Raw genomic sequence first — 22,663 nt, 5'->3', positions numbered from 1 at the left:
GAAGAAAATAGGTACACTCCAAAAGATCTATAGAAGGAAAACACCCACTACAAGCATTTTTTTCTTGGGAGGATCTGCAGCTGTACACACTAAGTAAAGAAATGGGTGAAGGGAGGGGTGCCTGGGTGGCTCAGTTGGTTAAGTGTCCAACTCTCAATTTCGGCTCAGATCATGATCTTGGGGCCCTGGGATCCAGCCCTGAGTCTTTGGGCTGTGCACTCAGTGGGGAGTCTGCTTGAGACTCTCCCTCTGCCTCTGCCCCTCCCTGCCATACTTTCTCTCTCCTCTCAAATAAATAAATGAAAGAAAGAAAGAAAGAAAGAAAGAAATGAGTGAAGAGATTTGATTTCGGGGCTTTGTTGTCACTAACTGCTGCTTCTTGCTAAGGGGAGAATAGGAACAAGAATAGTTTCCTCAGACTTATGAAACGAGAGGAAATTAAACCCATCCATTTTTTCCTAACCCAGAGGAAGATTTATAGTGTGTACTGTTTGGTTTGTTTTAAACATGGTATTTAGGCATTGATGGGGTCGGCGTGGGGAGCAGGAAGAAGCTAAAACACTGGTATCACAGCCTGGCAAACACTGAAAGCCAGCCTTCTTCTCAGATATGGACCTGATGATCATGTGCTCAGTATAGAGTGTGTGTTCTCACCCACTATGAAAGAAGTACTGAATGACAACACTGCTAATTAGATCATTAATTCCTCACAGACAGGAGCTTCTGTGCCTTGTGTTAGACAAATAGGCCAAACAAATTCTCTTCTAGAGTCTTGGGAAGTTGATAGTATTGTTATGCCCAACTTATAGATGAGAAACCTCAGGCTCAGGAGGGCTGAGGACCTTGCTCAAAGTAACTCTAACTAAAGTGCCGAGAATTATTAATAGTGACCACAAATCCAAAGAGAAAAGCTAGTGCTGTTGAACGTGTGAGACTCACGGGAGGGGCCAATTCCACCATTGGAAGTCAGACAGAGAGAGGCAGGTTGGTCAGCAGTGTGGGGTGCAACTAAAGGATCGGGGTACTGTCATCGCAATGGTCAGCCACATGCCTGCGAGCAGTGGAGGCCTAGAACGACCTCTCTCTGTGCTGTGAGGCTGTGCCAATGCGTCAAGAGCGGTGAATCAAAGCAGGGGAGCCTCTGCTTCAGTCATCAACCCAGGTGAGGTGGGGATTCACTCACTTGGCTCAGATGCGAGCTTGGTGTACAATATATTGCACGCTCACACTCTGGGGGCGGGGCACGGGATCACTGGGCTCTAAGCTCCTGCTGCTCTGTGACCTTGAGCAAGTCAGGCATCCTCTATGATCCTCCACCATAAAATATGTAAGTGTAACGATTCCTACTGTACAGGGTTGCCGTGAGGTTTGAATGAGAGAACCTCTGTGGAAGACTTTGTAGGTGATAAAGCAACGGACACACACTAGTTACAGCACTACTGCCACACGGCGTTGGTTTTCCAGATGGATTAACGCGGTGGTGGGTTAATTCTTCGTGGGTGGTAGTGGAAGAAAAGGTATTTCATAGAATTCACTGAGATATGTAAACAAAGATAGAAAAAAATCCACATAATGTGCAATACTAGCAAGGGTCTTAGGTTAAATCAGAATAACAAACAATTTTAAGACACAGGAAGCAAAACTCAACTAGCTATGTTGTAACAACATCCCCAGAGAGCTCTCTCTGGTGCCTGCGTTCCTGTTTTCACAGAATTGTAGGGCTGCAGGCACAGGTTGCCAGGGGAATGAATTCATGATACTGCTCACACACAACTTATATTATATTTCCCTCTTTCAAATGAATACATCCATTTTAGCTTCCTATTAAGGTAAACTTTGCCAAGGATGCTATTTGATCCTGAGAAATATAGCCTACAGTTTTAGTATAGATATTTTTTGTCCTTTTAGTAAAGCCCCCAAATTGACAGTTATTAGGATGTCACTTCCCCAACAGGAAAAAAAAAAAAAAGGCCAGAAAAAGAATTGCAGTTGAAGAATACGAATGAGAAAGCAATAATGTTAATGTAATGGCCTCATTAAAACTTCCTTAAGAAAAACCTTACTCTCTCCTAAAGCTTTTTCTATGTAAAATGACTGCATTTTATTATCATAACTTCTTATAATTGCTAGAGTTACTAAGTCCTGTACAGTGTTATGCAGTAAATGTAGGCCAGTCCTGAGCCCTGATCAATTTTCTCTCTATTTTTACCAAGGTTTATTCCAGCATAGTCAGGCGCTGGCATATCAGCGATTTGTAAACTTGAATCTCCTAATTTGTAAAAAACACAAGCAGTCGCTCTCAGTAGGGATTTCTGTTTGAAAATAATTTGACACCCTGAATCCCTCAATTAAATTTAGAGAACATAGTTAAATTTTCATTCATTTCAGTTTGTTTTGGAAAATTAAATAGATCATTTCAAAGAACACGGGACCTGTAGTCACACTCATGGGAAATCATGTTCTTGGTCTCCTGCTTTATTTTTTTAAATGTTCTGTAATACCTTGTGAGATTAATCTCACTCAGAAAACCAGCTTTCCAGCACTCTAGTCTCCAACATCTCTGACCTCTCAGTCTCAAGTGGCAACTAGAGTTGATATTTGCCCTGGAAATCAGAATGAGGGGTCAAAGATCATTTGCATGAAAATAATTTTATCTTTTCTCATGTGATACCTGTGGAGACCCAGGATTCCACATGCTGCTTCTCCTTGGAACTTCGGCCTAATGTTCATTCTGATTTAGGAAAATATGAATATTTTCTAGGAGACCGAATCTTGAGATGATGAGAAATTCAGTAAGGTCTCAGATCTGGGGACACATATATTGGTTTCTGAGCACCTAGGAAATAAACCCTTCAAGAAAGGTAAAGAGTCTGCAAGCCCCTGCTTGTTAAACCATAGGCTGGCTGGCTTTCTTCCTTTTTTCCTTCCTTCCTTCCTTCCTTCCTTCCTCTTTCTTTTTTCTCCCTCCTTTCCCCTCCCCCATTCTCTCTCTCTCTCTCTCATGAAATGTTTTTTTATTTTTCTCTGGGAGCAGCTTTGTAACCTCACAGGATAACATTTATTGTATCTGAATTGGGGACTAAGATGGTATGGCCTGGTTTTCCTTGGTACCACTGGCCCACTGGCCTTGACTTCCACACATTCCTTTTGCTATTTTAGAGTGAAGAGCTTGAAGGTGTAGGGGACCCATGTGGTTCCTAGGTTCTGTGCCTAAGCCCATGATACGCTAGATAGGAAAGAATTTGGAAACACTTGAGGCAGTAGAAGGGATCGTGTGCACCTGCTTGTCAACACTTGGATTGGGAAGCTTGGATCTTCTTAGCCAAGAAGACAACTTGGTGCTGGGAATCCCTGGCCCATGATAGGGTGACCTCTGCAGTTCTGTAAAAACTGGTTTAGATAAGACAAGGATTTAATTAGGGCCTAAGTGTGTCATGAAAATATACAGAGACATTAGCTTATACAGCAATTTACATCAGAACTAAAAATAGGACACCATAGACCAGTGACAACTAGTCATTGAATCATAAAGTTCAGCCTACTCACTTAAAAGCATTAGATAGGTCAGCTATTTCAGCTCCTGCTATGCTTGGCCCTGTACATTGCCGGGGGAGGGAGGGGAGACAGGCTGGTTGGACTGGGGCTATGAGGCCTTCCCTATTGCCAGACACCTGGTGCTTCTCAAGGATTGTCAACACCTTTCTTCTCTAGGCTCTCCCTACCTGCCTACTAACTTAAAAGATAGTACATGTGTGTGAGGAAGCTCCTTATACCCATTAAAGCTGGCAGACACATACAGAAGAGGGAGATAGAAAAGAATTTTGTTTTGCTTAACACTTCTCTTGGGATAAATTCTTCAAGACAATAGAACAATGCTAAATGTGAATCCAGCTAAACAGAGTTTCAAATGCATGAGGCAAGAGCGATAGCACTGCAAGAAGATATATACAAACCCACAGTTATAATCAGATATCTCAAACTTCTTCTCTCAGCAATTGATAAAACAAGTCAACAGAAAATCAGTAAGGATGTCATAGACTTGAACAACACCATGAATTAACTGACCTAATTGACATTTATAGAACACTCACCTAACAACAGAAAATACAATGTTTTCAAGGGCATGTGGAACATTCACCAAGGTTGATTGTATTCTGGGCCATAAAACATATCTTAAATTTAAAAGGATTGAGATCATATGAAGAATATTCTCTCTCCACAACAGAATCAAACCAGAAATCAAACAGAAGGATATCTGGAAAATCTCCAAATATCTAGAAAATAAACATGACTCATCTAAATAACTCATGGGTCAAAGAACAAATCCTAAGGTAAATTAGAAAATATTCTGAATTAAATGAAAGTGAAAATACAACATATCAAATCTTGTGGGATGCAGCTAAAGGAATGATTAGATGAAAATTTATAGCATTAAATGCTTATGTTAGAAAATAAGGAAGATTTCAAATCAGTAATTCAAGTTTTCACCCTAAGAAGCTAGAAAGAGAAGAGAAAATTAAACCCAAAGTAAGCATAAGGATGAAAATAATAAACAGAGATCAATGAAATAGAAAATTCACAGAGAGAGAGAAAACCAATAAAACCAAATAAAACCAATAAAGTGGAGGACTTACATTACCTGATTTAGAGACTTCTATAAAGCTATAATAATTAAGACAGTGTGGTATTGGTAGAGGGACAAACATACAGATCAATGGTTCAAAATAGAGAGTCTACAAGTAGACCTGAACATATATGGTCATTTGAATTTCTACAAAGTCATCAAGGTAATTCACTGGGGGAAAGGATAGCCTTTTCAACAAATGGTGTTGGAACAAATATTTACATAGAAAATAAGCAGACAAAAAAATCCTTGATTCTTATCTCACAATACAAAAATTAACTTAAAATGATCTTAGATCTAATTTAAGAGTTGAAACTATAAAAATTCTAGAAGAAAATGAGAAAAAATCCTTGTGATTTTTGAGCTAAGCAAAGATTTCTTAAGATACAAAAAGCACAAAGCATAAAGGAAAAAATGACAAATTGAACTTCATCAAAACTAAAAATGTTTGCTCCTCAAAATACACTTAAGAACATGAAAAGGCAAACCACGGGGGAGGAAGGAGAGGCAGGCTGGTTGGACTGGGGCTGTGAGGGAGAAATACTTGCAAACATGTTTGATAAGAGAGTTTTATCCAAAATAATGAGGAACTTTTATAACTCTCTATTAAGATAAACAACCCAAAGAAATTGGGCAATTGTGAACAGATACTTCATCAAATATTAAAATGACTTAGAAGCACATGAAAAGATGCTAAACATCATTAGTCATTGAGGAAATGCAAATTAAATGACGTAGAATACACATCCGTTAGAACGGCTAATGTGTAAAAGATTGATACTACCCACCGGTATGCAGGGAGGGGACTAACTGCAAAGGCACACAGGGCACTTTGTAGAGTGATGGAAATATTCTACATCTTAATTGTGGTAGTGGCTATATAAGGCTACATATTTGTCAAAACGGAACTGTAACACTTAGGTGGATTTTTAAACCACACATTGTTCATCTCTTCATTCATCTAGTATTCTGTGGTTACCTCTACCGTGTACATGCTAAGAATTTGCTCTACTGGGCCACCCTTAGGTGAACGTTAGAGTTGAACCATCATGGATTTTATGGAGTTTATGGCATCAAAACGGGTAATCGCCGCTGCGTAAACATTCAGCTGGAAGGGTGCCCAGGAAGAGATTTAGAAGAGTTTGGGAAATGGACATTTATGGAAGAGCTTCAAGGCAAGACATATATTTTGAGAAATGCAACAGGCTGTCTATTTCACTAAGAACCTGTTACTATTGTCCCTTAGCGTGGCTTGTGTCAGGACTGAGTCTGTAACCCTCTCAATGAAAACATCCTGAGACAATTTATAATATTCTTGGTACTAAATTTTTCACTCTCCACATTGTAAATCAATGAATCTTTTGAGTAGTTGCTTCATCTTCCCAGTGAGAAAACTGAGGCTCAAAGAAAGTAAATGCCCAGAGTCGGTGCAGAGAAGCAGCAGGACAGGAACCTAAGTCCTTTTTGCTAATTTCATGCCCGAGACTTGGCAGAATTTCTACCCAACTTGTTTGTCTATTTTCAGGCTTGAAGAATGGAATGTGAAAGTAGATTCTCTATTCTTAAAGAAATAGCTATGTTATAGTAAAACTTCTAGGTTCTCTTATAACCACAACTTCGTACTCTGGTGAAATATATGAGTTGAAGTTCTTTATAGAGGCAGAAATTGCAGAGATTTTACTGTCAAAGTCCCTATCCCCAAAACAATGGACTGTCATTGGGGTGTGGGGAGGGGGGAATGGGAGGTCCTCTGACCTTGAGGCAGCTGCCATGGTCCAGCTCAAGTATCAACCAGAGCAGCTGCCAACTTAATGCACCAGATAGGAAGACATTTCTCTGGAAATCCCTGTTCCCTGAACAACTCCCATTAAACAGTTTGGACAAATTCTTCCACACAAGGCCATTAAGCCTCATTAAGGGAGGGAGGAAGGGGAATAGGGAGGGTCTTTCATTATTGCTGCTCTCACTTCTGGAAAAATCTAACTACCACATACATTCCCAATAAAATACTCAATCGTCCATGACTGTGGGTGGTGGGAATGATCGTTGCCTGAACACCCAGGAGTAATTTGCATGTAAGTTGTATAAGAAGAGGAAAGACAATGGAGGGAAGCTGACTGGACCCAGAAATGGCTGCAACAAGGCATGCCCAGGAGATGAGGCTCACAGAGACGGCTTTCCAAGGGCAGCCGACCTGCCTTCTTCCCACCTTATTACTGCCCTCTCCTCTAAGATTGACTAGGATGTGATGTCACCTTTTCAAAATAAATGTAAAAATTAATACATGAAGTAGATCAAATGTTATTTCCCCCAAACTCTCTTTGCGTTGACTGAGCCTACAGCAGGTATGGCCTAGAAAGGTGGAAACTTAGAGGGCAAGTTTGCAGCTAAAGACCAGTTCATGTCCAGGGGCTTTCACGGGGTTTTCTGGGAGAAATAGGATGTTACAGGATTCAAAGTGCCTCCTGCAGAAGTCTCTCTCCTATGGGATTCAGTTTTGCCACAAGGCTAAACCCCAAACTTGTTGAGAAATTTATCTTTTCAAGAATGAGGGCTGGGAAGGCAACAGTGATCCTCTCATCTAACAAAAAGCAGAATCCCAGTTTGCCACTAGTGGAGACTGCTGATGTCTGGTTTTTGCCATGACCAGTTTCTAACACATAATCTGCCTATGTGATTAGGTGAAGAGAGAAGGTACGGGATAAAGTGGAGATTGTATGATATCAGAAATCACAGGCAGCAGAGGCAACGGCAGCTTTCATTGTGTGAATGGCTGTGAAGAAAGCACCTGGAAATGGAACATTTGCCTTCTTAAAAATCTGAAGGTGACTGAAGTGAGTTTACAGATCAGTAGGTGAGGCTGAGATGCTTGAGGTTCTCAGGCAACCTTATTCCCTGACACATAGTAAAGAGAGGTAAGACCACCTGGGAACCAATGAGAACTTTTGTATCACATCCTAAATGTCCAGGGAAAGATTAATGATAAAGTGTGAAATTCCAATAAGGTAACCTTGCATTGGACAAATATTAATCTAGTGAGTTGGGTTCTGAGGTGGTGAAAGTAAAGCAGGTCTGCAAAAAACTCAGAGTCTAGGAATCTGGTACTATGGTGAGGTCTCTATTGATCTGTCCATATTTGCAACAGTGAATGCAAATCACCCTACTGCAGAGTGCTTACATGTGTCTCACCCTTATCTTAGCAGACAGGCATGTGAATGTTGGGGTACATGACGTGGGCTCAGTGGATGGCAGACAAGAAGCATGACTCTCCCCCTGCAGCCTCAGAGAAGCATTACAAGAATATACGGCAACAAAGCCCAAAACCTAAATTCTCAGAATGTAAACTGAACTCTTCAATTTTTCAGATCCACAGTTATTCAGGATATTCCCATAAAATATGAGTTTTCTCTCTCCCCCATTTGCCCCACTGAGTCCATGGCCAATGCTTCCACCCACTACTCTTCACCACAAATAATGAGCAGACTATAAGGACACTAGAAACATTCTAGGGTACACATGTTTCTGGCTGAGTGTTAGACACTGGGTCAGATCCGATTCACCCATAGTTACGGACATGACAGGGACCCATGGAGATCCTACTGTCATTGCTGAACAGACAGCTAATGAGGCAGAAAGGAACTATGATGGGAGCTTCCAGAAGGGTCAATGTCAACCCAGGAAAAAGTCAATGAGCCAGAAATAGCTGAGGACTTTCAGCACCAGTCACTCTGAATCGCTTCTGAGCTACAGGCTCAGGGAGCTGGGCCTCAGGTCCAACAGGGTCATTTACTCAAAAGTACATGAGGTTTGAATCTTTAAATATTATTAAAATGATAATCTTCAAAAGGCTGCTAAAGGATAAGATGTCAGTTCTTATGCAAGTCTTATAATAGTAGTTAAGAAAAGCCTTGGCTCTGAGAAAGGTATCTCAAAGGCCGTTGGCTTTATGACTTTTCTTTGGTTCTCATTCTTTATGTCTGGTGGATGAACGTTGATCTTCCTGCTTTTTATTCATTCAGATCTCACCCGGCTGAAATCCCCTCGATGCTGCTGCACACACAATACCTTTCTCTCCGAGATCTCCTCTCTCACGTAAGACTGTAGCGTCTGAGGATTCAAAGAGAACTGAGAAGTCACCCGGCCCAGCTCAAGAATTGCCTGTGGATCTTTGACAGGAGTCATCTGGCCACATCCTGGGTGCCGCTGGTGTGAGCCAATGAAGTGTAGCTACTTAATCTATGGAAACCCTATATATTCCTGAACTAGTCCTTTGCTGGGCCTCCCTCTACTTGAAGAGCAGTGAATCCTCACAGCACTTTTGCGACTGGCCTCCCCTCATGGCTGTTTTAGAGGGTCCACTCTTATTGGATGACTGAATAATTGCCCACTGAGTCAGGATTCCCCTCCATGCAGGATTAGATAACGGAGCAATTCTCCTCAGGAAGGCATCTTGAGGTGATTGCATTGTAGGGAGCTTGAAGCCATGAGTATTATCTAGAACTTGGTTCTTGCTTGATGACTGAGCCTGAGAGTTGGGGAGAAATTTATCTCTGAGCCTATAGAGTAGGAACATTATGGAAGAAACTGCATGAGATGTTAGTTAAGGGAAAAGAAAATATATCCTACCCATTAAAGTAAAAATCAAGCACTGAATCTGACGCCAGATGTAGTGAAGTATAAGAAAAGCCAAAAGTGCTAGGCAGATTGCTAACTCCTGTGAGAAAACAAGAAGAGAGCTTCACTGATATTATCACAAATAATATTCTTCATCACCATTTAGATGGATTTTGCATTTGGGCTTGGAGCCCTATTACATGCTCCTTTTATGGGGTTTTGCACCATTGTTTTCAGAAAACAGTTCCTCCTGACTCAACTTCTACTAAATATGCAAGAAATCCAATTAACTTTCTAGAAATAAAGTTCCCATAAATTTTCTAGAAAACTTTACTCTCCATTTTTTAACCAAAAAACTACCTCAAAATGTTTCCTCACACCAATTATTTTTGTCATTTTCATTTATGAAAATAAATATGACACAAAAGCATGTTACTTTCAGTTTTCCCAGAATAATTTCCCTTTATTACCTCATGAAATTAAGGTTCACTTGAGCAGATACAGTCAAGATAGTAACTTTCTGATTTTTCAAAAATGCCACTTGTTGTTTATAATCACCTATGACCCAGGAGCACAGAACCAGGGAATATTTCTTTGACATCCCATGTCTGGGCAACACTCACATCCACACATCATTTAAGAATGTTCATGAATGTGGAGCAACCATGAGCATTCTTCCTTGTGAAGAAATTATAGAATATTTCTTCTAGGGACTCTTTGAGCCATGCAAACATCTAACCCATTGTAGGAAAAAGACATGGCCTTCAAAGTACATTATAAAAAGGAAGAAAAAAAAAAGTATTAAGTGACCCTTAAAAAAACTTCAATGTAGGAAAACCTGTGCTTTTCTGCTCCCAGCAGCACATGTTTAGGAAGCGCTGGTTTAATCAAGCCAAGACGGTCTTTTTCTAGCCAGAGCCAGCGCACTCCCAGAATCCAGGAATCAATTAGAGGTTATTTTTCAGAGCGGACTTAGAACTTAGTTCAAACGTGCTCCTTCACGGTTGCTGGGAATGACACAAAAGCAGGGGATTAGTCTTTGGAAGCCCAGGGAGGACACAGAAAAGGCTGAGCAAGGGTAAGTGGCCGTGGCGAACGGGAACCTGGGCCAGCAGCCAGGCACCACAGACAAAGCAGCTTTCAACTGCATGCGTCAGGGCCAGGCGTGCTTGTACCCCCTCCCCCGGGAAGCCAGGTGTGGGGCCACCACGTATGGGTAGAGTGAAATCAATCTCTTTTCTTTTTTGTTTTACCAGCCTTAAAAAAAACAAGCCTAAATTGGAGGATGAGTTGTTTCTGTGGTTTTCCCACAGCCAGGCTTTCTTTCTGCCCCCTGGGAAACCCTTCTTTCTTGCTGTGACCCCAGCAGGACGCTAGGTGGCATGGGGGAGCATTCCGACACAAGAGCATCAACACTAACCTGAGAAGTAGCTGCAGGTGAACTAGTTTCCTTACCACTCACTGCTGCCCTCTCACTGGCTGCAGCTTCTGCCACTTCTGCCTTCTGCACATTCGAATCCTCAGAACCAGGAGGCCCTATGTGTCCCAGACCTTCGCTCCCTGGGGTGGGAGGTGGGTTGGTGGTGGCTTTCCGGGTTTGGCCTTTATACCAACTAGGGTAAAACAAGGGATCCGCAGTGTCCGTTGCTGCAGGGACTGGAGTTTCAGACTCTGTGGTCTGCTGAGAGCCAGTGGGCACAACCTCCCCCTTAATCGGGACAGATACATTCAAAAGTAAAAAAAGAGGAAGAAGAAGAAGAAGAAAAAGCAATCGGTTTTAGTTCCCTTTGGGTTTGAAACCTGTGAGCTCTCTGTGCAGTGCTGATTAGCGCATGTCTAGTTCATCCCGCCCTCTGCAAGCGCTCAGGGAAGGAGAGCTGCCAGTGCCCCTCTGTCTGGGCACCTTCATGTGCCCCCTCTTCTTTTCTGCACTCGTCCTTCATTAGATGGTAGCCTGGACAGACAGACAGCACATGCCTCAAATGAAGGTTGCTTATAAAATATCCGATATAGGAGAAAGGTCAATCTGTGGGCCAAGATTAATATTTTGACATTCCAGGTGAGCTCCCCAAACCTCTTTCCTAAAATCTCAAATTGATCTTACTGGTCAAATCCAACTCTCATTTAGTTACCACACCTCTTTCAAACTCCGTGCAATTAGTATACCCAGAATTTCAAGAATCTGGAACCATAAATAGTATTTCACCCTGGTTTCCTATGGAGACCAAGCACAGAATATAATTCTATAATTCAGAGTTTCCCCTCAGAGGTTTTGTTTCGATAAACAATTTGAACCCACTTTGAAAGCAGGTGCAAAACCAGGGCACCTTTTTGATGAATCTACATTGCCCACAAACTCCACAGGTCGAGGAGGTGTCACGAAGTCGGCATAAAGGCTTGAAAACTGGACAGTGACATCTTAGAAACTAAGGGTCAGCCAATCAGATACGGAATTTGGGATGAGTTATCTCCTAGGAAATTTCTACAAAAATTCTGTTAACACATAATCTCATCAAATGACAGATACATAGAAAATTCGACGTCATTTGTTTGCCCACTTAATGAAAAATATAGTTGTATGTCAGGGTCAGCGATAAGGACATTAACTAGTATGACTTCTCTATTTATTTCCTTTATTATCTGCAGAAAATTCAAAGTGCTGAATTTTTATTTCTCACCCCAGATTAGTTCTCACCCTGTACCTCTTATCTGTTTTCAGAGCAGACCCAATCTTCATGACATTGGCTCTCTATGAACGAACATGTTACACACATACCCCTCTCCCCTGCACACAAAATTTCCAAACATTGCCTCAGATTCGAAGGCAGTATTGGTGGGAAAATTGTGTTAAACTCGGTCTCACCAACCAATTATAACAACACCAAACCTGTTGAATCACCTAGAGGAACTTCCCGCCTGACATTGTGACTGCCCTGAATTCTTTTGTCTTCCACATACAAATGTCTAACCTATAGCTACCCTCTTCTTAAGGCAGAATACATCATTTAGGCTATTCAGCAAGGAGGCACACCTGTGCGTCCTGTAGGAGGGGATTGGTGAGTGGTTACCTGTGTCACTGGGGCATCTGCAGCGGGAGGCAGGGCTGGAGGTAGCTCTGGAGAGGAAACCGGAAGTGCCCCTGGGGCAGCCTGGAGCTCTGAGGCCAACTGAGAGGGCTCCAAGGCTTTCTCCAGGCTTTCATCTTCTCCTGACGACTCTGTTCGAACGTTTTCTACCTCTTCCACTTCTACTTCCTCCCCTTCTGCTTCCCCTCCTTCTCCTTCTCCTTCTTCTCCCTCTTCTTCATCTTCATCTTCTGGTAAGGTAATGTATTTTTAAAAATCATTATAATTACCACTGCAGCTATGAAATCAATTAATGGCCAGTACTTACAGTGAGATTAAGGTCAGGGCTAGGGAAATCTTCTCCATCAGACTCGGGACTATGGCCCAACTATGCCACATTCTAGTTAAATGTGGGCTGGGTTTGTCACTTACTTATCTGTGTCAAATTAAACGGAAATGCAACTCTTCCCTTTCTCAGAAAACATACAAAACCCTGTCTTGTTTTAATATCTTATTTCCTCTGTTCAGTGAATGCTGACTTTTGCCATAGTTAATGCCATGAATCTTCCTAACACATTGATCTTAATATTCCCTCAGGAAATATTAAGGAGAGACAATATTAAGTAATTTTTTAAAAGAGATTCATCCTGGATACTTGCTTCTAAAGTTATATCTGTACACACTGATACAGCTTCATGGTCATTAGTGGTCTAGCCAAGGAGTCTTGTCATCTAAATAGGCTAGGATGAATCAAGACAATCACAGTTTTGGTCAGTTCCAAGGTTATTTTCCTCTTTTCAATTATTTTATGAGGACAGATTTTCAAAAGGGTGATCTCTGGACCAAATGGTAGAGATGCATTTATAACTCACGAAATACAGGTGGTCACAGAGAGCCCGTTTTGTTTCCAGGTGTGACTGTTCTGTGACTCATCACTATTCTTGCCCTCTGAAGTCTAGTTAAGTGGATGAGCTACAATATCTATCCAAATGTCTTCTTACATTTTTCTTTATCTCATCCTCAACCTTGCGTTTGATGACACTTCACGTCATTGTGGTTAATGCCTTGTGTAGGGTTGATGTTGAGACATCATTATCACCATCAATTATTAAGTATTTGACTACTCAGAATCAAATGCCCAATAATGGCATTATAATAGGCACTTTGCTGTGCAAAGCTAGCTAAACACTGTCAACCAACTATATGAGTCTGTAATGAAATAGAGTTTCACATTGGATTATGATCCTTGTGTAATTGTCAACATCCATTCTGGAGGTGATTCTGAATCCCCTTTTTCTCCTGCTGAGCCCAGCTGCAGCTCTCACACACCTGCAACTTTGGCCCAATGGTCACAAGAAAAACAAACCTCTGTAAAAATCAATTTCGCGGATGATTTTTTCTTCTCTATTGAGGTTGACTGTGAAGTGGTTCATGTTCTCATAACCATGTTCTATTTTCTCCATCTGAAATGCCTTCGATGCTTCAGAAATTCTGCAACAAAGACAAGTTGCCACTTTCTGTCACTGTCTAATGTTTGATAGCCTTGGGTAAAAATGAAAAGTATGCATTTTTCCATAAAATGAAAATTACTTACTTTTGTAACAGGGTTTTGGCATTCTGCGAAAGCAAACAAAAGACAGACCTACTTAAATTCTTTTCATCAAAGACTTAATTCTTTCCTCTGCTGACTCTGAAAATCTCAGAGTATAGTTTCTAAAGGCTGTGAATAACTGCTGTTTTATACCAGAACCCTCTTATGTTTAAGTGATATCATGGTCCCTTAAATATATGCTTATGAAGTTGTTTAAACAGATGGAGACATGAACACATAATGAGCTTGTATTTTACTTGGTAAAATAAATCAAAATGAGATGTACATAAAATAACAAAAATATGATAACACCCACTTCTCCAGCACCCAGCTTCTTGGTTCATTCCGTTAGGTACCGAAAGGATACTTACCTGCAGAAACACTGCCATTTCTGGCTCATCCATGAACTGGATTCCAGATTCAACCAACTTCGACACGTTTTCCAAATGATCAGAATACTTTTTGATCAGAGCGCGGACATGTTCCAGTTTCTCCTCTTGGGTTCGGGTAATGACCTGGGTCATCTCATTTTTCCTCTCCTCCAGAATGCCATACAGGTAATCAAACTTCTCACAAAGTTCCTGTTTCTGTTTTCTGCAGCATTCCTGTTAGTTGGGTTAGCTCATGTTAGAAAGTGTTTGAAAGAGTGTCTATTTGGAGATATCACCTGGATGTTTTGGGAGATAAGAAAATTTACTCATATGGAGTATTTTTTTCTTTTCCTTGAAGCTGTCCTTTAGACGTAGATTCCCATTGTGTTGATGCTTTGAAAATCTCGTATTTATCAAATCTGATACATAGACATGCCAAAATCAAACAAACTGGCTAAATGGATCAATGATTTTTCACTATGTTCTTTATAAATGGAGAATTTCACAGAAATTAAGACAGATTTTTTTTTTAAAATTATATATTTGTTAAATAGCTTATAGACTTTTATTTTGCCTTAGGGTGAGTGTGCATATATGTATGTGTGTGTAAGGAAAACACCATGATATTTCCTAGTTTGTACCTTTCAGTCTCTCTGTTCCACCTACATTACTCCTGTCCTAGTTTCAGTCCTCCCATGGAGGTTCTGAGGCTTCCCACTGGCCTCTGCATCTGGAATTTACTTCAAGCAAACCCATACACTACAGCCAAATTCATTTTCCTGGAGTACATTTCCCTGGGGTATAGTGCTTTTTCTCTGACTACTCTTTGCCCAAAGAATAATATTTAAACTTCATAACTGACTTTCCAACTTCTCCATGACCTGGTTCCAGCTTTCCTTTGTAATACTGTACTATTCTTCATCACATACCCTGTGTCCAGCAAAAACAAACACTCACTTTCTTTGCTCACCATTTCCCCTCTGTTTAGAATGTTCTTCCCCAATTCACAGCTGCAACTCTAAGTAATCTTAAAGACATTGTTGGAATACCACTTCTTCCGTAAAATGTTCTTTAATCTCTGACTGAATGCCACCTTTTAGTTCTTCTGAAATCCCATAATAGTTACCACCAATGGCATACACCTGTATCCATCTAGTCCTCTATTTATCCAATATTATCTAAGACAGGGAAATACTGGATTTGGTCTTTGATTCCCTGAGAGGAAGTCTGTATGGGAAATCAGACTTGTGTTTTTGCATTGTGTGGCTGAAGCATCTCCAGTACAATTTACCTTCCTTTTCTCTGAGTCCATGTTTAAATCATAATTAACTTTCCAGTTGGTCTGGTCATTGGTCTTTTGGTTTTTCAAGCTCCAGTAAGCTTGGTGTGTATATATATGCCAACTTCCCTGGACCTGACCATCTCTGCGTCCAGGACCTTTCCAGCTGAGAACAGGCTTTGAGACACAATGATCCAACATAGCTCTCCTGTCCAGTGGAGGCTTCTTGGGAATCCAGCCAATTTATCTGACATCTCTGACCTTTGTGACCCTTATTATGTGTTCTTTCATTTTAGTAAACTCTGGTTTATTTGGTGTCAAGTATCACTTCATTCCTATGCGAGAGTTTCTTAAATATCTAAAGTATACTCTCTTTAAGGATAGAATCTGGGTCTACCTAGGACATATACCACTTTGGACAACAGATGTTCAGTATATATCTGTTGAAAAGATATACAAAACTGTGTATCATTTCCCCAATTTCTCTACTGTTCTTAGAGTAAGGAGAAAGATGGATAACCTAAATTAAATTGTTCATTATGAAGATACTCCACAAACGTGCAGGAAATACACCCCTCAATCCACTGCCTCCCTTGGAACACAGTCAATCCTCATCATATTTTCTGACCAATAATAATGCATGAAGGAGATCCAATGATTCTAATCATTTTAGTAGTAATTACCAGTTAATGCTACCATCCACGTATCTGTTTATTCATTTAGCAATCAATACTTAGGCGTATCATTTGTGTCAAGCACTGGGCAAGGTTCTGGGAACCCAACAATAAACTAAAACATAATTCCTGTTCTCAAGGAGCTTAGGTTCACTCGATTAGAAAGACTATGGACCAACAATATAATAGCAACCCAGTAGGCTGAATAATTGAAATATGTTAGATATTTATACCAGGTTTTATAGAAGCATACGGGTGGGGGAAATTCAAGGGGAGGAAGGGTGAATGATGGCTCAGGAAAAACTTCCTGGTGGAGGTGATGCCCAGCTTTGGCCATAAAGGATGAGCAGGAGAAGAGGAGGTGTGAAGAGGTGATGAAAATGTGCAGAGCCTTGACACTTGTCAAGGTAGCAGGACAAGGGCCCACAAAGCATGTCCAGACATGGAAATCACTGGGCTTGCCAAATTTGCATCCATTTCCAGCCCTTTAGCTTGAGATTTGGATGCTCACGAGGCTCAGAGCTGAAGCCTGTTAGTAGCTTCCCAAACTGTCTTTCACTGTATTGCTTTCTCTTTTAAGCTCACAGGAAACCTTGTGCCCATTGCATTCCTGAAATACGCCTCTTTGATGATCAGAAGCTCTCCTGTTAACTGCAAACATATGATGATTTCTAGCTTATTTTTCTAAAAGAAATTGTGCGCTTGAAACATGTATAACAAATAGTAAGATGTGATACTGGTAGAATATTTTTATTTCTTGAAAGTTTTCTTCTGTGTGATTTAATATGTATGAGAACCTTCAAATTCACAAGACCCAAATTATTTATAATGAGACTGATGCTAAGTCTAATGTGTCATGGCTAGTGTTTTATTTAGTGGTCTAAATGAAATAACCACTTTATTTTTACATTATTTTCAATTACAAGTGTATTTTGTTTTCACTCAGGTTTTCTAATAATTTTTACTCTATTAATTTTAATAAAATTACTCTAATTTTAATAGCAACTATTACTTATAGTGTAGGAAATGCTACCCAATGCACAGTTGATGCTTGATGATGATGATTATTATAAGACTACATGCTGTATAAAACCCTTATAATATTACCTGACACATTATGGGTACTATATCAGTGCTTATTAAATTTAGATCCAATTATCCTTAATTTGAATTATTCAGTTGTGGAATTTTGAAGTTGCAGGGAATGTCAGAAATAACCTGCTCCAAAGCAATCATTTCGTTCACGTGGAAACTGAAGCCCAGCAGACTTAAATCATTTTCTCAAGCCATTCTGCCATTTATTGTCGGTTCCGGCCTAGAGCCAAGGGTTTTGAACTCCTGGGTCGCAACTACTCCTACCACACCCTGCTGTGAGATACTTGAAAGTAATTTGAAAAAACATTTATGTGAACTACTGTGAACCAAATATATGCCTTAACAAATCAACTCTGCAGCAAGTAGGCTTTTAAAGAAACCTCAAATCATTTCAGAATTATATTCATTAGTTCATTCCTTCAGCGAAATGCACTAATTACTATGTACCAGGCATTAGAAGATCTAAAAACCTGCCATAATTTTTCCAGTGTTCATGAGAAGGGTAGAAAAATTATTATCTTTTCTAACAAAAAAAAACTTAACTTCTTTTTTTCTCTTACTTAATGTGCCTTTAGTATAATTCTATGCAAAATATGGTAAGAGTCAGACAAATCTGTTTCTGAACTAGGAAAAATATGCTTCTTTCTTGGAATTCGTACTTACAGACTTTTAGAAACAAACTTAAGATGTTCACGTTAACCTAATGTCAGATTCAAATGAGAAATACTCCATGAAATTAAAATTCTTCTATTTTTTTCATACTCTCTGAGGTAGAAGCTATGCATGAGAGACTAAGCTGGGCGCCCTTTCATCGTTCTGCACTACGAGACCTTCAAGTGCTATGAAAGTCAGTTAACAACAAACACCTCAGCTTATCGACTCACCCTCTGAGGTAATTAGGGAACAGGTAAATGCTGTGAAAGAAAAATATGCTCTTAGAAGCCAGCTTGCTAGTGATAGTGATTATTCTGAATTTCAGTACCTACTGTGCCTTTGTAAATATGGACCTGAAATGCTTTCAACAGTGACTTTCTAGTAACCTGAGAAATGGAATGGGAAAAATGCGGACTTCTGCATCATTGAAATGTCTGCAGGTAACATACTTTAAAGGATAATTGTTACCTGCAAAAGCATGATAGCAACCATCTTTATCTCTTCTCCACAAAAACTTCCTCACCTCAAAGATTTCTTTTTGCTTTTAACATTCTTTTTCACTTATTGCAGTTAAAAGCGTTGGTTAAAAAAAAAAAAGACTTCAGTAAGAATTCTTGGCTGTGTATCTTCTCCCTACCCCCACTTCTCTGGATAGTAATTGAATCAAGATATATACTTTTTGGACTTTGAAGTTTATTTTTTCAAATATTTTCCATTTTCTTCCTTTTGATATCTCCAGTTCTTATTTCCTGTGTGTGTGTGTATACCCATGTGCACCTGTGTGAGCGTGTTTAGCAATTGAAGTGATTTCCATCATAAATGCACTGGGTATTGGCTCTAAGCATATTCTGATGCGTAGCCTCCACTGCAACATGATGTATGTCCTAGGTCTGCCAGGACAGTTAGAAGAACAAAATAAAAGTTGTCTGTAGTCCTTGAATGAAAACAAGATTCATCCCATCTCTAAGGTGAACCCAGTAGGGATGCAATATACCAAAAAGGGTGATTTTATAAAGGGAAAACTACGCTGTCCATATTAAAATTGTGAAATAATAACAGGTGGGATATCTGTTTCCAACCAATGTCATAATATCTGGCTAAAAAGGAAAAAATGCAAGTAATCATTTGACCATTTCCTTTGAAGTGACTAGGTAATCTTTAATATTTATCTAAAACCCATTGTTTAGCTGTTGCTTTCATAGAAATGTTAAAACTGACACACTCTAATTTTTAGCCTCCTTTATAGTTTAGTAGCGATAAGATACAAGATATGCAGCTGCAAAGAGAAGTGTTCCATGGAAAAAATCAACAGCAGAAAATCTTTTACTAAAGAGTATAGAGCCTGCCATTCAAAGTACCATCATTCCATTGTTTTTAATGGCCAGACTTTCAGTGGCTCACTTTCTCCCCAAGCACTTGTTACTCTCCGAAATGATCTTGTCATTTATTGGTTTTATTGTCTAACTTCCCTCCTAGAACAAAACTTTCCTGAGAGCAGGAACCTTTTCTGTTTAGTTCATCACTACTTCCCAGAATTATGTGTGCAGAATATGGCACAGCGTGCACACATGAGAAAGATGGTCTGAATGACTGAGTGAATGAATGAAATATGACTTGTATCTAGGGATATTCAGTCTTCAAAAGTTTCTGTGTTCCCAGAAAATAGATATGTAAGTAGGTACTCCAAGCCTCTGCTTCATTCAGTACTCAAAAGAAAACAGCAAAAACAGCTGTGCAACCGTAGGGAGGCCACTCAGCCTCAGGACAGTTTTCTTATTTGTACAATAAGGGATGGGATTGGGTGATGGCCAAAGTCACTTCTGACTCTACAGTTCCAAGACTCTGTGACTTGAGGGAAATGTAGAGATATTTCAGAGTCTTCAGGCTATAAAATGTCTCTTTCCACTCCTGGCAAATTTCAGAGTGGTCATCTCCAGCATGAAGACATAAATTATATGTCCTGGCCCTGCAACACCAGTCCCAGCTTGGGAATGTGCCAGGGCTGTGACAGGAAAACCTAAGACAATTGGAACTGCTGCTCTTACCATGTAAGGAACATGCCTCTGTGACCAAAATAGAGCTGAAGATAAGCTCTTCGCCCCACCACTTGTCACTGAGCAACTGTGGCTCTAGCCGGCTCATTCACATACCCACCACATTCCCCCACCACTCGTCAACACCCACTCTTGTTCGGTGCTACGGCTCTGGGTTTGGGAGTGCACACTCGGCTTCATTTGAAATACAGTACTTCAGAATTCCCTTCATTAAGCCCAACAGGGTTTTCTCTCCCCACCACCCCCAAAAGAAGGGGGGCAGGAAAGCAGACAGCAGGTTAATAACACTAAAGGAAGAACTACATTCAGATAGGAAGATTTTCCTGAGGAAATCAGCCAACCCTTTGCTCGTAAAGCCTTAATTCCTAGCACTTGGGAGAAGTCCCATGAGGGCAGACCAGGACGAGAAGCTGGGTCTCTGCCGGGCTACACTAGAAAAGACAAATGAGAATGACATGTTCCTTCCAGGCACAGGAGCTGGAGTTCAGCCCCTCTCCTGTCAGTGGGATGGCTTGTGCAGTGCTCAGCAAAGCAACGCTACCTAGCAGCCGTGGGGCTTGGAACTCCCAAATTCATGCTGTTTTCCATTGTATCATGTTGCCATCTGCTTCATGTTAGAAGAACAATTATGTTCTAAGTTATGGGATCTCTAAAGCTTACTCCTGGGGTGTCTGTTCAGACCATTTAGAAGCTTCTTGAGTAAACTTGGTAAAGCAGAGTCCTGCGAGTCTGTACTGACTTGAGCCCTCTGGTTCAGTGAAAGCCACAAGAGCATGGTGTTGTTTAACTTGCTCCTGTCTGCAGTGGAGAGTCAACGTGTTTCCCAGAAGAGCCTTAGCCTCCCTTGTACCAATAGTTTAAGTACCTCCAAGACTCTTAGATCAAGAATAGGACTAATATCTTCTACCATTCATGTTCAGTTTTTCCATCTGAGGGGGGTTGCTTAGCCCCACATCATAATTGATCAAGACCCTGATAGTCTTATTCTGACACCATTTAAAAGATGTTCCCAGTGCTCCAGTGGTTCAAACAATTATTAGCATCGTTACAATAAGTGTGCTCTTTGCAAGCTGACTGTGAGAGTACCATGAGGTGACTTAATCAAGCCCCTGGCACGTGCCTCTTACCCCAACTTAGGCATCACAATAACACTGTGAAGAATGTATTATTAACTCCACTGTACCAGTGAGGAAGTTGAGGGACAAAGAACTTAAGTCATTTCCCAAGGTCATATAGTTAATGGCAGCTAAAATTCAAATTCTGAAACCTGGTCTTTTAAGCATATGTTATATTGCCTTTAAAATGTCGCCTTAAACATTTTTGCATGCTTATTAAAATGATTCTTACTATATTTAGACTTCATACTTGTAACTGCATGGACAATGTCCCAAAAGCTGTTTGGGTAAAATTATTGTTTTGGAAGTACAATAGATTTGTTTTCATTGCAAAATCATTGGGGGATCTTATGAAAGTTGTCATTTTTCAGATAATGGAAATGCTCAAGATCAAATATTTATTATTCAACTTGTAGCTGTTTCCTTTAGACATGCATCCATACAAAACAGGATTATTTCTATGCCTGCCTGCCTGCCTGCCTCAGGAGGGCCCGTATTAATAGCCTACTCTCTTGGGTGTCCAGTGACATAGGATAAGTGCCCTTTGTAAAGACTGTAAGATGGAAGTTATGATTTCTAGGGATGAGGAAGGAAAGCCAAGCACATTTTTCTGGAAACAGAGAGCTCCCAAGGCAGGGTACTTGTCTACTCCAACCAGCAGCCCTCTTTCTGAGGCCCAGCCTGTCAGAACATTTCCTGGCCTGGAAAGGCAAGTGTAGCTCTAGACCATGCTGGGCTTGTCTAGAACAGTCTAGAAGGCCCTCCAACAACCTACAGTAGAGAGCTCTACAAATATCTCAGGCTGAGCCACATTCAGCCAGGAGTGCTAAAAAGACCGAAGGCTCCTTCACCCACCGTCAGCCCTCAGCAATGAGAAAAAAATGCGGCTCCCCATTTTGACACAGTTCAGACTGCCCTTTTGTGACTAAAGTCCTTCTCAAAGCCACTCTCAGAATCATTGTAAACTCACGTCAACCGCATACGTTATTTTTAAAGGATAACAAGGAGTCCACAGTGTGATTTAGCCTAAGCTCAACAGCTCTCCAGGGCTGGTCCTGGGCCGGGTGCCTGACTGGACCAGCCCTGCAAGACATTACATGATCAGGGACAAAATTAGAGATGTGCAAGGAATGGGCACTCCTACCAAAGGGCAGGTGTCAGGGCCCCAAGTGGGAAGAGGCGAGGTAATTAGGGAAGGATAGTGCCCACCCCGGGACTACTCCATTTCCTGTCCCTAAGGGGTTCTTCACCAATCAGAGGAGAGAATTCTTTAACAACAGCTCCCCACCCCTTGGCCAGGAGCCACCAATGGCGTCCCTGGAAAATGTTTGCAGGCAGGTGGTGAGCCAAGCCAGGAGGGAAAACAACCACCCCAGGGAGAATGGGAGAACAGGAGCCCTGTGACCTGAACTCTGGGGCAGAATTCACCTGCTGTGCAAGGTAGGACCATTTCACTCTCAGTCAAGAACCTGCGGTGCTTCACGACACCTGCCTCGCAGGCTGGCAGCGCAAAGAGCCTCTGGTGTT

The 22,663-nt window shown here is 40.9% G+C and overlaps 1 protein-coding gene across 2 annotated transcripts in view; it reads right to left on the bottom strand.

Annotated features, from left to right (window-relative positions):
• TRIM55 (tripartite motif containing 55) overlaps positions 1 to 22,663 on the bottom strand; it is a 41,078-nt gene that overhangs the window by 6,389 nt on the left and 12,026 nt on the right. The window contains exons 5-9 of one of the 2 annotated variants that reach the window (XM_008706737.2): positions 14,266 to 14,499; positions 13,898 to 13,920; positions 13,670 to 13,794; positions 12,307 to 12,554; positions 10,659 to 10,946 (exon numbers count right to left, since the gene is read on the bottom strand). In XM_008706737.2, the coding sequence (XP_008704959.1) occupies positions 10,659 to 10,946; positions 12,307 to 12,554; positions 13,670 to 13,794; positions 13,898 to 13,920; positions 14,266 to 14,499 (918 nt within the window). The remainder of the gene's footprint in view (positions 1 to 10,658; positions 10,947 to 12,306; positions 12,555 to 13,669; positions 13,795 to 13,897; positions 13,921 to 14,265; positions 14,500 to 22,663) is intronic. The other variant, XM_008706738.2, reaches the window with a different exon arrangement.

The sequence above is a fragment of the Ursus maritimus genome, unplaced genomic scaffold (genome assembly GCF_017311325.1).
Source record: "Ursus maritimus isolate PB19 unplaced genomic scaffold, ASM1731132v1 scaffold_9, whole genome shotgun sequence".
Lineage (NCBI taxonomy): Eukaryota > Metazoa > Chordata > Mammalia > Carnivora > Ursidae > Ursus > Ursus maritimus.
The sequence above is the reverse complement of the archived record's forward strand: the minus strand, read 5'-3'. Positions and strand labels throughout refer to the sequence as shown.